Source organism: Eleutherodactylus coqui, chromosome 1 (genome assembly GCF_035609145.1).
Source record: "Eleutherodactylus coqui strain aEleCoq1 chromosome 1, aEleCoq1.hap1, whole genome shotgun sequence".
Taxonomy (NCBI): Eukaryota; Metazoa; Chordata; class Amphibia; order Anura; family Eleutherodactylidae; genus Eleutherodactylus; species Eleutherodactylus coqui.
In genome coordinates this window covers 469,959,673-469,977,342 of record NC_089837.1, presented here as the reverse complement: position 1 = coordinate 469,977,342, position 17,670 = coordinate 469,959,673, and the positions used below count along the sequence as shown (strand labels likewise).

At 47.7% G+C, this 17,670-nt stretch overlaps 1 protein-coding gene across 1 annotated transcript in view; it reads left to right on the top strand.

Moving 5' to 3' along the window:
• Window positions 1-17,670, top strand: part of MARCHF9 (membrane associated ring-CH-type finger 9) — a 218,654-nt gene that overhangs the window by 180,585 nt on the left and 20,399 nt on the right. Inside the window, exon 4 of the mRNA XM_066584393.1 lies at window positions 7,488-7,680. Coding sequence (XP_066440490.1) covers window positions 7,488-7,680 — 193 coding nt within the window. The remainder of the gene's footprint in view (window positions 1-7,487; window positions 7,681-17,670) is intronic.

Here is a 17,670-nt window from a genome sequence, read left to right as displayed (position 1 = left end):
ACCTACAGCAGAAAGGTCATGGCCACAGCTGTAAAAATCTTGACCTGGGCCAAAGATCACCTTCCAGTACTCTTGACAGTTCACATACCAGGAATAGGCAACTGGATAGCCAACTTCCTAAGCAGAGAGACAGCTGACCCAGGACAACAGGAGCCACACCCCAAAGTCGATTTGTTGACGGTGGGACCATCCAGACATGGTGGTGATCAGAATCAATCGCAAGCTGTCAACCTTTGTGGCCCGGTCTTGGGATCACCAAGCTCGAGCAGTAGACCCACTCGTAATCTGAAAGACGAACTTTCAGTTCCCGCACCTCTTTCCCTCTTCTTGTTATGGTTTCTTTTAGGCATCAGTTCCCTAAATGAAAACGAAAATGTAGCATAATAAGAATAGTGTATAAAGAAAAATTTTAGACTGCTTTTTTTTGACAAATGTGTGATGTTTGGATAAAAACATCTCACAGTTTAAGAGGAATATATTGCACATGAGGCCACTTACTGCTGTTTACTGTCTTTCTTTAGTGACACCTCTGTGTTCTTGAAAATGTTACAAAATGTGTTATGCACAAGCTGCACAGTGATCGACACCTACTAAAATGTTTTATCTGAAGTGTCAGGGCAACATAAAAAATAATATATCAAACTGCTGATTAGTGAGTTTCTTGGTAAAAAAAAAATGGCACCATTAGAATACTCAGAATACTCAAATAAGTCCTTGACAAGGTAATTGAAAACTACTAGTCTGGAGAAGTTTCCGAAAAAAATTGGATGTTCAAGTCATTGCATAGCCGTCAGAGACATTAAAGCAATTGCTTACAAATGGAAAGAATACACCACAGTTGTACATCTGCATCAGGCAGACAATCTTCAAAACCTAATTGGTCTTGCAAAGAGGTTCTTAGTGAGGGAGGGTAACATAACAATTGTAATGGCGGAATTAGAGGAGTTCTAACTTCAATTAGGGTGCATCCGCGCTGCATTTGCAATGCCCGCTGTAGGTATACATCAGGAGGATTCCCTTATGGATGCCTCTAACATATGCCACTGTAGATATAAAAAGTCTACACACCCTTGCTAAAATGCCATGCTTTTCTCACAAATGCAACAAAGATAAATAATTTCCCATGTACCCTTTGACCTTATGACAGCATTCGGTCTTTTTGGGTCGGTGTCTGTCTGCGTGGCGCATCTTGGTCACTCATTTTTGAAACAGTGCTCCAAATCTGTCAGATTGCAAGGGCATTCCGTGTGTAGCGCCCTCTTCAGGGCAACACACAGATATTCAGTGGGATTCAGGTCTGGGCTCTGGTGGGCCATTCCAGAACTTCGATCTTCTGGCGAAGCCATTCTTTTGTGGACTTGAAGGCATGCTTTGGGTCGTTGTCTTGCTGAGAGGTGAAATTCATCTTCAACTTTTTAGCAGAGGCCTGAAGGTTTTGTGGCATCATGGACTGATGTTTGGAACTGTTCATAATTCCCTCCACTTTGGCTAAAGTCCAGGTTCCAGCAGCAGAAAAACGGCTCCAAAGCATAAAGCTGCCTCCTCCATCTTTACTGTGGGCATGGTGTTTTTTTGGTGATGCACAGTGCTTAAATGTGATTGGCTAATTCTGAACAGAAATATAAGAGGGTGTTCACACTTATGCAACCACACTATTTTAGTTTTAGACAAAAAAAAAAAAGAGGTCAGCACGCAAAAGCCTCAATGAGGCTGGCAAACGGAAGTAGCAGGATGGGGTGGGACTTTAGCACACTAGCTCCCGGGGCTTCGAGTTTAACACCCTAGTTCCCGCCCTGTTCCGTCCCCTCCCTTTGCCGGCAGCTGGCAAGGAGTGGAGAGGGAAGGGGGAGGGAGTTTAGCAGAGTTAAACTCTCTCCCCCTGCCTGACGGTATTCCAGGCTGCGGCATATATGAGCCGCAGCCCTGACCCTCTGGACGGGTGACATACCGAGAGATGCAGCCCAGACTTGATGCCTCTCGTTCATGCAAATTTTTTTGCCCTCGATGCGGCCATGACGTGTGTGGCTGAATATCGCAGCGCCCGTATGAAGGAGCCTTATATAAACGAAGAAATAAAATAGCAATTGCCACCCATGTCGACTCCCTTGAAGCAGGTGAATAGTTACGCATTAAGTTCCCTTTGATCTTTAAGTCTTTTTCAGTTGATCATTATTGAAAAAAACAGTAAAGTGAATAATGGAAGGAGATGCGCGGAGCTTATTCTGTATATGTAGGGTTTAAAGCATTCTGCAGGTATTGTAACACTTGAGAATAACAGGTTGGCCGGTGCCCCATTCAGTTAACGGCTAAGTACAGAAATCTGTGTATTCACAATGAATTGTCATAAAGGTCTCTGCACAGGAGGAGCGGGAAGATAAAACATAGTCATCTGTCTTAATATAGTTTTTCTAGCAAGGTGTAAGTGGGAATTATGTTTTAGTTGTTTTATTATGCATGCCGTATGTTTTACAAAATGGACTTTCAGAGCCTTGAGCTCTTTAATGGAACAGACATTCGTAGACGGTGAGTCAGCGGCGGATTACATGGCGAGCACTTTGACTACAGAATGTATACAGTGAAAACGCTTCACGTGTCCGCTGACTCACACGCTGGGAACATTTCGGCTGAAATTATTTGGAGTCTTTTTCAAGAAACGACGTCGGAATTGCTGCTATCGGGGACCCGGCTGATTGCATTGTTTTTCTATTTTCTCGATCATTGCATGTGTTAAATCCAAGTAAGTCAGGATATGTTGCTCATCACCTTTTAGCAGCTTTACGTCTCCCTCCGATTAAATCATCCTTGCTTCCCTGTCATGTGAGACCCACAATCAGTGCCCCCCCCCTAATGGCCCCCCGCCCCCCCTAATGTCCCCCCACCCCCCCAGCTTCAGCGCCAGGGGTCATTTCCTACTCTATAACTCTTTGGGCTGTGTCCACACTTACATTTTGGCTTTCATTCATAATGAAAGTCAAACTGCTCTGCTTGATCTGTTCCATGATGTACATCACTGGCACAAAGCAAACCACATTGACTTATATTGGTGTCCTGTTAACCCCTAAAACACTACAGGACGTACAGTTACGTTCTCAGGTTCGGGGTATGTATGGAGGGAGATCGCTCCTGCTCCATACAATGCAGGTTCTGCCTATTTCTTACAGCCGACACTTACCCGCAACAGCTCCGATAAGCCTGCTGCTGATCGGAGCTGTTAACATTTTAAATGCCTTGATTGATGTTAGAGCCCCGCACTGACCCTTGTTAAATTTAATGAATGACTGAGAGCTGCCTGTGATTGGCTGAGCACTCAGCCAATCAAATACAGCCCTTTCAGATTCAGAGCAGTGCAAGGAGAAGACAGACTGGATGCGCCTGAGTCCCAGCAGCTGAGGAGAGGTGAGTGATTTTTTTTTTTAACACATTCTAGGGATGATTTTTTAGGGAAGGGCTTATATTTAAAGCCCTTCCCTGAAAATCCCTGCAGGGCTTACCAGCAGCCCATTGCTTTCAATGGAACTGCAGAAGCGCCAGTCCCACTGAAAGCAATGGGAGAACAATGCGATCCTCTGCCACAGCTGTGACAGCTATGTCAGGGGATTCTTTACTCCCCGCGGGGCTGAAGAAATCCTCTGCCACAGCTGTCACAGGGGATTCTTTACTCCCCATGGGGAGTCCCCATTGTCACTGAACACTGTGACAGTGCTGTCACACTGTTCAGTAACAAGGGGACTCCCCGGTGGGGAATATTGACGCGCACCACAGACCTAAGGTGCAGGCATGTCCTATGTTTTGCAGGTACGTGCATTTGCACGCCTGTAAAACACAGACATGTGAACACACCAATGGCTCTAATAGGCACGCGTATTTGTGCACACAATTGTACGCACATAAATATGCTCGTCTGAATCCACCCTTATTCTTCAAGCATCCTCAAAAATCCTGCTAGGGCTTATTTTTGGTGTAGGTCTTATTTTCAGGGAAACATGGGTAAATAGCAGTTCCCTGAAACTACTGTTCCCTCACCTTTCACCCCATAACATAGTTTATGGGCTTAAAGGTGCTGCCAGGTTCCCTTTAAAGGGATTGTCCAGGAATTTAGCAAAATAGTGCAGCCTGTGAGAAAGCTACTCTAGAAGGGACGATTGCATCTGTAATCTGGCGGGGGCACAGGCTGGCGGCAGTGCCCAATGCCATACTATTTGTCGAAATCACAGCATGTTCTTATTTTAGGTGATTCTGTTCAAGAATTGACAATTATTCCCTATGGTCACATTGTACTCGCATGCAAAAACAAGTTTCATGATGCGATTTTTCTATTTTTAGTATTGCAGAACGTGCAATTTTGGCGTGAGTGAAAATCACATGTACAGTGATGCGTTTTCTGTCAAAGCACATCACACTTGCGTGCAAAATCGTTGGTTTGCAAGTGCGATATTAGACAGAGAAAGTCATGGCATCGCACTCGTCCGTGTGAATACACCCTCCTGCTGCATGGTAAGCCTGACAGGTTTGGTGTTGGGCTCCTTACCCCTCCCGTGACCACATTCTTGGCCCTGCCTCTTCCTCCTTCAGTCTAGAGATGCATTCACCCATCCTAAGAGTGCATTCACACAAGCGTGTGCGTATGCGTACATTGATGGGCACAAAACCACGCACCCATGTATGTGCACAAACACTCGTGAAAGCAGGTCCATGCAGCATTGCTTTCAATTGGGACACGGCTACTGCCGGTGGCCGCATTGAAAGCAATAGAATGCTAGCAACCCCTGCAGTAATTTTCAGAGAAGGGTTAGAAAATGGCCGAGCGCTGACTGTGATTGGCTGAGTGCTGTGACCAATCACAGGCAGTGCTCACTTGTCATTCAATAAATGGCTGACTGCTCCCTGTGATTGGCTGAGTGCTCAGCCAATCGGATACAGCCCTTTCAGCAAGTGGGCATTTAAAATCCCCGCCTACTGAAAGAGATTCAGAGCAGTGACAGGACCCAAGCTGCTAGACGTACCTGAGCCCCATCAACAGTGCAGAGGTGAGTATTTATTATTTTTTACACCAGATAGGAATGATTTTCAGGGGTAGGCTTATATTTAAAGCCCTTCGCTGAAAATCACTGTAGGGGTGCCAGCATTGCGATCCTCTGCCACAGCTGTGGCAGGGGATTCTTTAACCCTAATGTCCATGGCACGCAGGGATACTGCTGCTGAATTCCCGCAGGGGAATCCCTGCTTGCCCGCGGACATGGGGTAAAAAATAGGTTTTCTTACCTCCCCGGCTCCCACGTCGTTCTCCTCTTAGCAGGCTGGGACTTCTTTCTTCACCGGCTGGGACTTCTTTCTTCAGTACTGCGGGTGCATCCGGATCTGCTAGCGACGTTCCGGACGCATGCACAGTGCTTTTTTTTTTCAAATGTGCTGCTCTTTTGCGGTTCCGCGGCACAGCGAAATTACAATTTTCGCTGTGCTGCAGATATGACTGTTTTTATTGACTTCAATGGAAGCCGTGTATCCCACGGCCAAAATGGAGCATGCTACGATTTTCTCCCGCAGCGTCAACCCGCACGCCCCGAAAAAAATCACATCCACATGCTTTAAATTGCCCTGCGGGTGCTAATGCATCCCTATGGGCAACTAAAGCTGCGGGTCTTCCATGCGGGGGCCACACCCGTTTTTTATAAAATCTGCCCTTGGACATTGGACCTTACTCCTCTCGGGGATTAATAAATCCTCTGCCACAGTCCACTTGTCACTGGGGAATATTGACTCGCACCACGGACCTATGGTGCACGCATGTCCTATGTTTTGCAGGTACGTGCGGTTGCATGCCTGTAAGACACGCACATGTGAACACACCATAGGGAACCAATGGTTCTAATAGACGCATGGTTTTGTGCGCACCTATGTACGCTCACGCTCATCTGGAAGCAGCCTAAGGTGGGCTCTCACAGGCTTCATGGACAGCGGATGTTTTCTAGAATTCATGGACAACCCTGTTAGTCCACTTTCATACGGCCAAGAAAATCGCACGAGTTTTGTAAGTTGCAAGACATTCTTGTGAATGGGGTCATATGCATGAGCATTTTCTTTTTCTTCCCGCATTGTGGTGTGGGAAAAATATGCGCCATGTCCTATCTTTGGGCGTTCCCTTGGAATGCCTCTCCCATTATTGGGGCTGGAAAACTGGTTGCACGGGAAACACTTGCTGATCCTCCGACGCGACTGAAAAAAGCACCAGAGGATCGCTACTGCACTGAAGTGATGGGAGGCGTTTTCGACACGAACACACCTTGCATCTGCACGTTCACAAGCACCAAGTTGGGCTGAGCTTCACGGTCCGATATCACGCTTCGCCATGTGAAACTAGCCTAAGGGCTTCTTCACACGGATGATGCACTTTCACACTGACCTCATTGCGTTCCATAAAATTCGAGAAAAGGAAAAAGCCACGCTCTAGACCTGATCAAAATTTGCGTTCTCTCATCCATTCATACAGGCGGTTGCGCTATATTGGCGAAACTATACGCTGCAGCGCAGAAGTCTCTTGGTCGGGATAAATCCTCGGAATGACTTCTAATGTTTAACTAGAGCCCGCTGCCATCTTTTCCCAGCCCTGGATGCAGCTAAACTCCCTCCCCCTCTTTTTAGCCCCTATGGGTGCTACCAGCATATCTCGGCAAAAAATAGGACCTATCTTTTGCGGCTGCGTAAAAAATTGGTCGCCGGTGTGCTAATATTCCCGGCGCAACGTTTTTGCTCGGCCGATTGAATACATTGGAAACTAATGCTTCAGATGGTCACGATTTTTTTTTATCGCGGCTACATTAGCTCGAAAAAACGCTCGTGCGAATAAGGACTACAGGTTAGATCTTCCATCAAATTGAGCCCCGCCTGTCCATGCATTACACGGACAGCAATTTCTTTGAATAGCTGCCATACAATGCCACACATCTGATCACTGGCGGTAGAGACGCCGGACCCGCAACGATCAGCCGGCTTTGTTTTAGAAGAAAAGGGCAATGTCTTGGCGAGAAAACTCCTTTAATTCCATTCATGTCGGACTGCTTTGTAAAGTGAGAACAAGCCAAGAACACAAGAATGGTGAAAGATCTCCTGCACCCTCGGCCCCGTGTACGCTGCTCGACCCATGACCAGCCCGGCCATTTATAATTGTCACCCCCATTGCACCCGTTCCAGGATATGCAGGTCACGCGTGGATACGTCTCCCATAGCAGCGCTGCTGTTTTTTGTGTTTCTGCCATTCAGCAATAGCCCTGATTCAGCACGTAGATTACTATTCAGGAGGCAGGATGCATGAATTATGTAAATTGTTCATTTAGGAAATAAAGGCGCTTGTTTTCCTGCAAATACATGAAAACTTTGTTTTGATGCAATAAATCTGACAATAGGCTGGTAAAGTATTACTGTCTCCGGGTGGGATATGGAGCGCTAACAAGACTTGTACATTCCTGACAGCTTTTTAATCTGCATTGCAGTGGCAGGCCATTTCCTTGACTGTGATCGAGAAGGTCCAGATAGCAGCTATAATCCTGGGCTCCCTCTTCCTCATCGCCAGCATATCCTGGTTAATCTGGTCCTCTCTCAGCCCCTCCGCCAAATGGCAGCGGCAGGATTTACTGTTCCAAATCTGCTACGGCATGTACGGCTTCATGGACATTGTCTGTATAGGTAAGTCGAGCCTTCCTTTCTACGTCATCGCTGTTTGCCTCTTCATTAAAGAACGTTTCCTATTAACATTTTATAGATACATAATGCTCTTTTCACGTTGACTTTTTAAGGTTTCCGTCAGTAGTTATTACAACAAGAATGGCGCGGTCTGCGTTACTATTCTTGCAGTTAATAGTACCGGAATTCTGACTGACCAATGGTTTTCTAATAGTAGGGAAGGATGTTGCTTCTCCTTAGGCTTTGTTTCCACGAGCGTATATCGGAGGCAGTTTTCACGGCCAGCCGATAAATGCTATGATCTGAGCAGTAAAAGCTTGTGAACGGGCGTACAGATCTAACGTTTGTGCGCCCATTCAGATGGCATGGGCCACGGCGCATATATGCCGAGGCTGCCTTGCTGTTGAGCCTTGCCCTTCCCTCCCCGACTTACCTCCTCTCTCCTCCCCTCCAGCTGACTGCAGTGGGAGGCGGCGGGATGGGGGTGGAGCTTATCTCTGCCCCTCCCACAGCCAGTAATGGGATGAGGCGGGAAGGGGCGCCACTTAGCTCCGCCCCCCTCCCACCCCAGTCATGCTGCTAAACTCCCTCCCACCTCCCTTCTTCGTCCGCTGTCATTGGCTTCCATAGGAGCCCATGCAGCAACCGACATATTCCGGCACAAAAGATAGTTCCAGGACTATATTTTGGGCAAGATGTAAAAACGCTCGGCGCTATATTGGCCGGCCGGGCGCTCTTACGTCACGGGAATACGACCATCTGATCTGATGCATTGAAATCCAATGCATCAGATCACAGCGTATATCGGCCAACCGTAAAAAAGAGGGAAAGAGAGCTTAAGGAGAGCACCTATATCGTCTATAGGCCTCCCACCAGCCAAGCCGGAAACCTGCTGCACACAGTTAAGGGGCAATCACCCCGAGACAGCTGTCTGTGTATGGTTATTCTTGCTTTGGCTCACAATTCCCAGTCATTGTTATGAAACTTGTTTAAAAAGTCTGACATTGACTTGCAGATATGCTGCCTCCCAGTAGGGGATTAATTTGCACTTAAAACAATACCAGAACAGGATGAGTAGAGGAGTAAATATTTAATTAGTCCACTCATAATGGCTCTCTTACATGGCCGTAAGCGTTTTTACGTGGGTCCGCCGGCACCGTAAAAACGCGTAAACCGGCGCACAAATCTAACGTTTGTGCGTCCGTTCAGATGGCCCAGCGCATATTCAATGCTGTTGGGCGAGGGGAAGACAGTTTAGCTCTGCTAAGCTGTCTCTCCCTTGCTGGCTCACTTCATTCTCTCCTCCCCTTCAGCTGTTTGCAATAGGCGGTGGCGGGAGCTTGTCCACAGCCAGCACTGGCCAGCCGGGCGCTTTTACGCCACAGGAATATGCCTGTGTGATCTGAGGCACTGGAATCCAACACATCAGGTGGTAGCGTACATCAGCCAGCCGTGAAAACAGCGGCCAATATACTCTGGTGTGAATAAGCCCTAAGGATGTAAAAGTAGATACATGGAAAGAGCTTTGCAGTTTGTGGAGTCTTCTGCAGTTTGTATGTTTTTTTCTGTTACCCTTGATTTCCTTTTCACTTCTTTTAGGATTGTCCTGAATTTCTTTCCATTTGTGAATAGTTTATCTAACCCTGGATTGATGTACACCCAGGACTCTAGCAATGCTTTGCAGGTTTTTCCAATTTAATTGCTCTTTATATCTTCTGAGGTCAGAAAACAGATTTGTTGGTAACCATGCTTAGGGCTCTGTCACACAAGCCTATATCGGCCGCTGTTTTCACGGCCGACCGATATACGCTACGATCTGGTGCATTGGATTCCAATGCATCAGATTACATGGCCGTATTCCTGCGGCGTAAAAGCGCCCTGCCGACCAATATAGCGCCGGGCATTTTCACACCGGGTCAGAGAGATAGTCCTGGATCTTTCCGTCCGGAATACGTTGGCTCCTATGGGAGCCAATGACAGCGGACAGCTGTTTGCAAATGGAGGCCCGCTCTGCCCCCTCCCATTGCTGGCTGCAGACAATGGGCGTGAGGGTGCGAGTGCTTAGCTCCGCCCTGCCCCACCCACTTCCATTGCAAAGGAGGTGAGCTGGCGAGGGGGAGAGAAGGGGAGGCTACAGCATTGCGGCCTCGGCGCATATGCGCTGGAGCCCGTGCCATCCGAACGGGCACACAAGCATTACATTTGTGCAACTGTCTGCGTGTAATTACGCCGCCGGCAGGTGCATGTAAAAACGCCCATGACCGTGTGAGAGAGGCCTTAGGGCTCTTTCACACAAGCCTATATCGGCCGCTGATATACGCTACCATTTGAGGTGTAAGAACTCATGAACGGGTGCACAAATCTAACGTTTGTGCACCCGTTCAGACGGCATGGGCCACAGCGCATATACGCTGAGGCCACCATGCCATTGCCCCTTCCCCTTCCCTTCCCCTCACCGACTCACCTCCTTTCTCCTCCTCTCTGGCTGTTTGCAATGGCAGGGGGTGGGGCAGGGGCGGAGCTAAGCACACGCTCCTCGTCAGCAGCCAGCATTGGGAGGAGGCGGGGCAGGCGGTGCTTAGCTCCCCCCATCCCGCCCCTTTCCATTGCAATCAGCCGGAGGGGAGGAGAGAAGAGGGAGGGAGTTTAGCAGTCATGCTGCTAAACTCCCTTCTACCTCCCTTCTCCAGCAGTTTTCATTGGCTCCCATAGGAGTCCTTACAGCGGCTGACGTATTCCGGCCCAAAAGATAGTTCCAGGACTATCTTTTGGGCCCAACGTAAAAATGCCCGGTGCCTGGAAGTTAATGCATCGCAGAGGCCCGCACAGAAACGTCACAGCTGATGCGCCAGCTGTGTACTGCGCATGTGCCGGCTGGGTGGCAGCCGGCACTTAGCAGAGTGGAGAAGACACTGGGAAGAGGTGAGCCACGGTGATCACTGCAGGGGCATGGGTCGCATCCCGCTGCAAGAATTCTTGCAGTTGGTTCCAACCTGGACGTCTGCAGGAGGCCTAACTTGGATAACTAGCAGGCTAGATTTTATTAGTAATCAGTGCACAAATCCCAGTAATTGCAAAGGGTTCACTTACTTTTCTTTTTCTTGCAACTGTTTCTCCTCGTGAACAAAAGGACATCCAACTGTCCTCATACACGTTCGATGATCAGCTGGACTCACTAAAATGTAAAACCCGACTGCTTCCTGTAAAAATGATAATAAGAATGAGCTATTAGTCGTTATTTTGGCCACAATACAGAAGCTCGTAAGGATCCTTGTTTCTTGCTAATCGCTCGACTTACATTACAAACACATCACAGAAAGAAAGAATAGCTTCTATTAAGAAAATCACAGAAAAAGGCCACGCTTAGGCCTCTTTCACGCGGGCGACAGCGATATCAACACCACAAAATCGCGGCAATATCGCAGCTTTTTTTCCCCGCACTTTTGTAGCGTCAGTGATGAGTTTTTTTTGTGAAAATCACGCATCACATCGCTTACGCTTGCAATAAACTCACGCAATTTTATTGCAAGAAGGTTAAGCCTGACTCCGAAAATAAGCTCTAGATGCACTCCACCGCCAAAAATAAGGGAATCAAACTACTAACGACCACTTGTCTTAATGTTTGTGTGTGAGTGCTTTTAATGCTCCGTCCCTGCTGATGTCATTGCTCCGCCCCCTGGCGACGCCATCGAAGGCTGACCGACAGAAGAAAAAGTAACACACTGAGAATACAACTAAGCCATTATTATCTCAGAAGACACAACTCAACAGTCCTGACAGAAGACACTGACCTTCCGCCACCGCAGATATCCAGTGGGCTAAAGGACGTGTGGTGATGTCACTGCTGTGGGAGGAGCCAAGCTGTGTGTGTGATGTGTGAGGTGTAGTAGAGCTGTGTGTGTGCATGTACCATGTAGCAGAGCTGTGTGGCGCATTGTGCCACCAGAAACACTGGTGCAATAATTTCTACACAACTCAGCAGTCCTGATAGAACACATTGACCTACCACCACCACAGAGATCCAGTGGGCTGAAGGACCTGCGATGACGTCACTGCTGTGGGAGGAGACAAGCTGTATTCGTCTTTTGTGGTAATCAAGCTACTGTGAGTGGGATGTGCCACCAGAAACACTGCTACTATAATGTCCTAATAAGTACTAGTACTTACCTAGCAGGCTTGGTCTGGGTTCTCCCGCTGCTGTCCGAAGCTCCGCCATGCATCCTGCAGTCCTCGTTCACCCACAGAAGATCACTCCCTGGTTGCAGGATTTATGAATCAATGCAGTGCTGGATGAACCAATCACAGCAATCGGTGTGGTCCATCCAGCGCTGCTTTGGTTGGCTGAGAGGTGCTTGGGAACCAATCAGAGCCATGTATGAATCCCGCAACCAGGAAGTGACCTTCTGTGGGCGAACGAGGACAAGTGGTGTAGCTCCGGAAAGCAACAAGAAGACCCAGACCGTGCCTGCTAGGTAAGTATTATTTTTTATGGGTGGGGGGGTGAGTGTAGCTAGGGCTTATTTTCAAATGTTAAAGTCGGATCGCATGGCACCAAAACTGCGATTTCGTGCGGTGCAATCCGACAAAAATTAAGGCTCCATAGGGAAACATAAGCTTGCCGCGTTTTTTTCTCTCGCAAGGTAGCAGCATACAAAACGGCATGGGCCCCAGCGCATATATGCCGAGGCCATGGGCTTCACTTATATGCGTTTTGTAGCACTGTTGCATCGTGGGAAAATCGTGCGATATTGTAGCCTGTGTGACACCGGCCTTATTGATATACAAATATAGAGATACAAGGGCAGGCAAAAATATCACTTCCCAGCAATGTGCAGAAAGGGAAAATGCTACATGGGAGAGGGGCGAGATGCTGATGAACAAGCAGTCGCACACGGACCACACCTTGCGGGCGCTCAGTTTTATATTTGCACATAGATAAGGCCGAGCTCACACGAGGGTATGCATAAAGCAAAATCTGTGCCCACAATGCGCAGCGAATAGAACCCATTATCTTCAACGGGTTCCCTCACACTGTTGTTTTTTTTTTCTTCCGTGCATTTTGAGTGTAGGGAACAAAATGCGACATGCTCTATTTTCGGGCGCAATTGCGGACTGAAGGCCCTGTCTGCCTGAAATTGTGCGCAGAAATGTGTGATTTCGCGAGGCTAAACGATACCACCTGTGCCTAATAGGTGAGGTGAACTGCTACTACCCTGTTTCCCTGAAAATAAGGCATACCCTGAAAATAAGACATAGCATGATTTTCCAGAATTTTTGAGGATGCAAAATGATTTTTCAGGCTTTTTGAGGATGCTTGAAATATAAGCCCTATTTCAAAATTAAGCCCTGCTAACAGTTAATTTAAAAAGTCAATTTAAATAGTGTCCAGGCAGCTATACTTGTAAAAAAGTTAAACCTTTTTGAGCAAAAATTAATATAAGACACAGTCTTATTTTCGGGGAAACACGGTAAGTAGGCTGCCTCACCTACTCAAACATGGCAATGAGGGGACAGCACCAATGTAAGCGGTCCTGGCAACGCAAATAAGTACAGGAAAATGCGCCGATACAGACACAATAGCCAGACACTCTGCATAGCGCATATACATCTCGCCATGGCAAGAGTATATGCGCTTACACCAATGAGAGGCTGCCCTAACGCTGTGTTTTACCGCTGTGTGAGTAAATACGCAATTCAATTACTGCTCTATGGCTTGTGTAGGGTGTCAGTCACATATGTGGCACTATAGTGGCACCTATCCCATAGGTCAGTTCTTCAGCTCAGCGGATGTGTCCGGATGTGTCGCGAATGTGCCAGACGCATTCGCAGTGCAATTTACAAAAAATATATATCCTGCTTTCCTGCGGATCCGTGGCACGTCCACCATGACAGCTGTGGCTGCGCCATGGTTCGGTTGGCTTCCATTGAGTTCAATGGAAGCCGTCCCACGGGATCTGCAGAAAAATGGAGCATGCTGCGATTTCTTCCTGCGCATGCGATTCGCACGCCGTGAAAAAAGAATCGCATTCGCTTGCTTTTTACTGTTCTGTGGACGCATATGCATCCCTACGGGCGGTTTGATTCGGGGATCTCCCACGCAGGCGCGGGTTCTGCAAATCAAATCCGCCTGTGAACATTCCAAACAAATCATAAAAAAGGGATTAAATCTATTCAAAAAAATCACAGAAAAAGGGCCATAATTACTGAAATGTACATGGGCAGGTACGAAGTAGTTCCCATCGGCATGGAGAAGGCAAGATGCTATAGGGGGAGGTAGTACAGGTTTTGATAGTGACGGGGTTCCAAAACCCCACCTCCAGCGAGAGATTGCTCCTATTGGCTGAGCCTGCTGAGTGTCAGTGGGCTGTGTCAATCACAGCCAGCACTGGATGCACTAATCACAGCCATTCATTGAATGGATACACCAATCACAGCCATCCACTGACACTCAGCAGGCTCAGCCAATCAGGGCAATCTCTCACTGGAGGCGGGGATTTCAATCTCCGTCACTACCAATAGATGCTTTGGTGGCTTGACAAGTGGTTGACAGCCTGCCCGGAGCTCCAGAGAACAGCTGGAGGGACCAGGACGGCGGCAACTAGGTGAGCATTACTTTTTTTTTTAGGCCGTGCAGCTGGCGCTTGCGATTAGCGCTGTCAAAAACATGGCACCAAGTTGTGCCACGTTTTCAGCAGCGCTGAAGCCGCTGCCTATTCGTTTAAATGGGCGACGCAGGGTTGAAAACGGCCAAAGATAGAAAATGCGTAGAAATATGTAGGTCCGCAGCACTCAAAATATGGCAATAAAACTCCCGCAAGGGAGGAACCACGTTCAGTATAAAAAAATGCAACAGCCACGAACAGGTTGTGAACTGTCAACCTCCGTATGATCAAATATAAATGAGTGTGGCAGCGTAAACTGGTGCGAATAGTTGTTAATTGCAAAAAATCAATACTTTATTATTCCATGGAGCAAGTATCAGGCAACGTTTCGGCCAATAATTGGCCTTTATCAAGCCACTTCTCCTGCGTGATCATGCAGGGAGTCCAGCATGCACTCCATGCTGGACTCCCTGCATGATCACGCAGGAGAAGTGGCTTGATAAAGGCCAATTATTGGCCGAAACGTTGCCTGATACTTGCTCCATGGAATAATAAAGATAGAACATGCATCACTGCCAAAGCGCAGCATTTTGACGCTCGTGTGAACAGCCCCATTGAAACGCATGGGAGCGTTGTACAGCGCTGAAAAGGCAGCGCTAAACGCTGTACAAAAACACCTGTGTGAGGGAGGCCTACGCTAACATTGTTTATACCATTGGTCTAAAACCTGCATCTCTCCAGCTGTTGCAAAACTACACTTCTAAGCATTCTGCAACCACTGGACACTGTCAGAGCATGCTGGTGGGCGTAGTTTTGCAACAACTTGGAAGCTGCTGGTAGGGGACTACTAGTTCAATATTTCTTGAGTGGATTAGTGTTTGTGAGGCCTCAACCACCGAGTCAATGTCAGTGAAGGAGTCCAAAATTTCATCAAAATGTATCACTATTCCCACTTTTACATTTTTAAGGGGCATTTCCAAACTTCTGTACTATATATCCATAGCTTAAAGAGACTCTGTCACCATGTCAGCCCTCACTGAGCGCAGCATAAAGTAGCACCTGTCACACTGATTGCAGATCTGTGCAGTAGTTTTGAAGAAACTTGTATTTAAATAGTAGTACCCGAACACAGAACTAGTCCTGCAGCCAGCCAATGATTGGCAGTTCTCTATGCACAGTTATAAGCAGAGAGCTGTCAATCACTGGCTGAAGGGCTGGTGGGTGTAGCTGGGCTGCAGATCAGGAATATCCAGGACTACTTTAAGTAAACCTCTATGCATGAGCTGCTACTGATAAAAGGCAATTTGCTCCCAAACTACTGCATAGCTCCACACAGCAGGCATATCACTATGATCAGTGTGACAGGCACCGTGCTGCCCTCAGAGAGGAGTGCAAAAAGATGGTGTCAGAGTCCCTTTAAATATCTCCTGATCACAAATGGATCTGTTATGAAAATAAGTTTTCCCTCCTGATCATATGAAAACCTTACAGAAATACTTACAGCCTGTGAACTTGGCTTGCCACTGTTAGGGATAAATCCATGTTACGTTAATATGGTGTGGGGCTCCAAATCAGAGGTGGTTATGGCGGCCACCATGAGAAAGCAATAGACACAGGCTTCACGGTCGTGTCTTAGAGCAATCTGAGTTTATTGTGTACATTGCCTTATTCTTATACAAAAATAAGTAGGCGTATTCAAGTGTCGTCCGAATCAAAGGCTAGTGTTACAGAGGTCGACCTGTTTTACTGGTAAATAATTGTGTCTTCTCTATAAACAATGCTTTATTTGTTTGTATGTAGACATCGTGTCTGGTACCCTGATTATCATCACAATCTACATTTTAATCACATGCCCTACCTAGACAGCAGTCAAGAACAAAGCATTCCATACAACCTTTTGATCAGTGTAACGAGATAAACAAGCTCTTGGAGACATGATGGACATTTAAGATTACACCTCTACTTAATGTAATTAAGTACTAACCTAAATGTACAAGCATTTAATGTATACAATTCAGGCCTTAAGGCCTCCGGAAACGTATATCACAGATGGATGAAATGTATACATATATAAGTTTTCATGTTCATAACCCTCACACCACCAGTCCATAAAAGTAACAGCCCAGGCGATATTAACACTGGGAGGCCGGGGAAACTGCAATAGCAAACACTAGTATTTTTGCAGAATGAACCACTGTGTCTGCAGTCAGATTGTTTCCTATTTAGACTAGATACTCCTCTTTGCCAAGCTTCCCCAGCCTTAGGGCCCATTTACACGGCCGTAGGCGTTTTATGCGCGCCCGCCAACATCGTAAAAACGCCTGAATGGCAAAGGGCCCCTCGCCTATACACCGAGGCCACAATGCTGTGGGGCCTGGGGAGACGTTCCCCCTTCCCCTCCCCTCGCTGGCTCACCTCCTCTCTCCTCGTTTGCAATGGGAAGAAGCGCCTTCTCCTCTCTGCCCCCTCCCATTGCAAACAGTGGCAAGGGGCGGAGGGGAGAAGGAAAGGGGAAAGGAATTTAGCAGTCATGCTGCTAAACTCCCTACCACCTCGCTTGTCCAGCAGCTGGCATAGCCTCCCATAGGAATCTATGCAGCTGCCGCCACCAGCGTGAAAGTGCGCCAATCGGGTGCTTTTGCACCGCGTAAATATGCCTCTGTACACTGATGCATTGTAAGCCAATACATCAGAAGGGCAGCGTATATCGGCCGGCGTGAAAACCCATCTGATATACGCCCATGTGAATAAGCCCTGAGGGCGGTTTCACGCTGGCGAGGGTGATCTTGGGCCAGGATTCACAATATTTCTGAAAACCCCTGGATGCGAGGCGTTCTCACATAGAAACAGCGTCGCATCCCTGCGGGGGTCAAGGAATCCCCTGTTGCAGCTGTGGCAGCACGATTTTCTCGCCAGTGTTCAGCCGGCCTGATGGACAACAGAAGTCAAGACTTGCTCAAGACTACCGTGTTTCCCTGAAAATAAGACATTGTCTTACATTAATTTTTGCCCCAAAAGAGACACAGTGTCTTATTTTTGGGGGTGTCTTATACTTACCTAGCTGACAGCGTCCCAGTGCCTCGCACTGGTCTCCGGCGCTGCGGCAGGCTGCTGTGTCCTTCGCACTGACAGCACTCTCTTCCTGGTAACTAACGGGGCTTTGAATACCCCACCTCCAGCATGCGAGTGCTGTGATTGGATCACAAGCACCACTGGCTCAGCCAATCAGAGCCGGCGCTCGATGATCCAATCACAGCCATTCAGTGATGTCATTCACTGACTGGCTGTGAATGATCGAGCCCCGACGCTGATTGGCTGAGCCAGCGGCGCTCATGATCCAGTCACAGCACTCGCATGCTGGAGGTGGGGTATTCAAAGCCCCGTTAGTTAC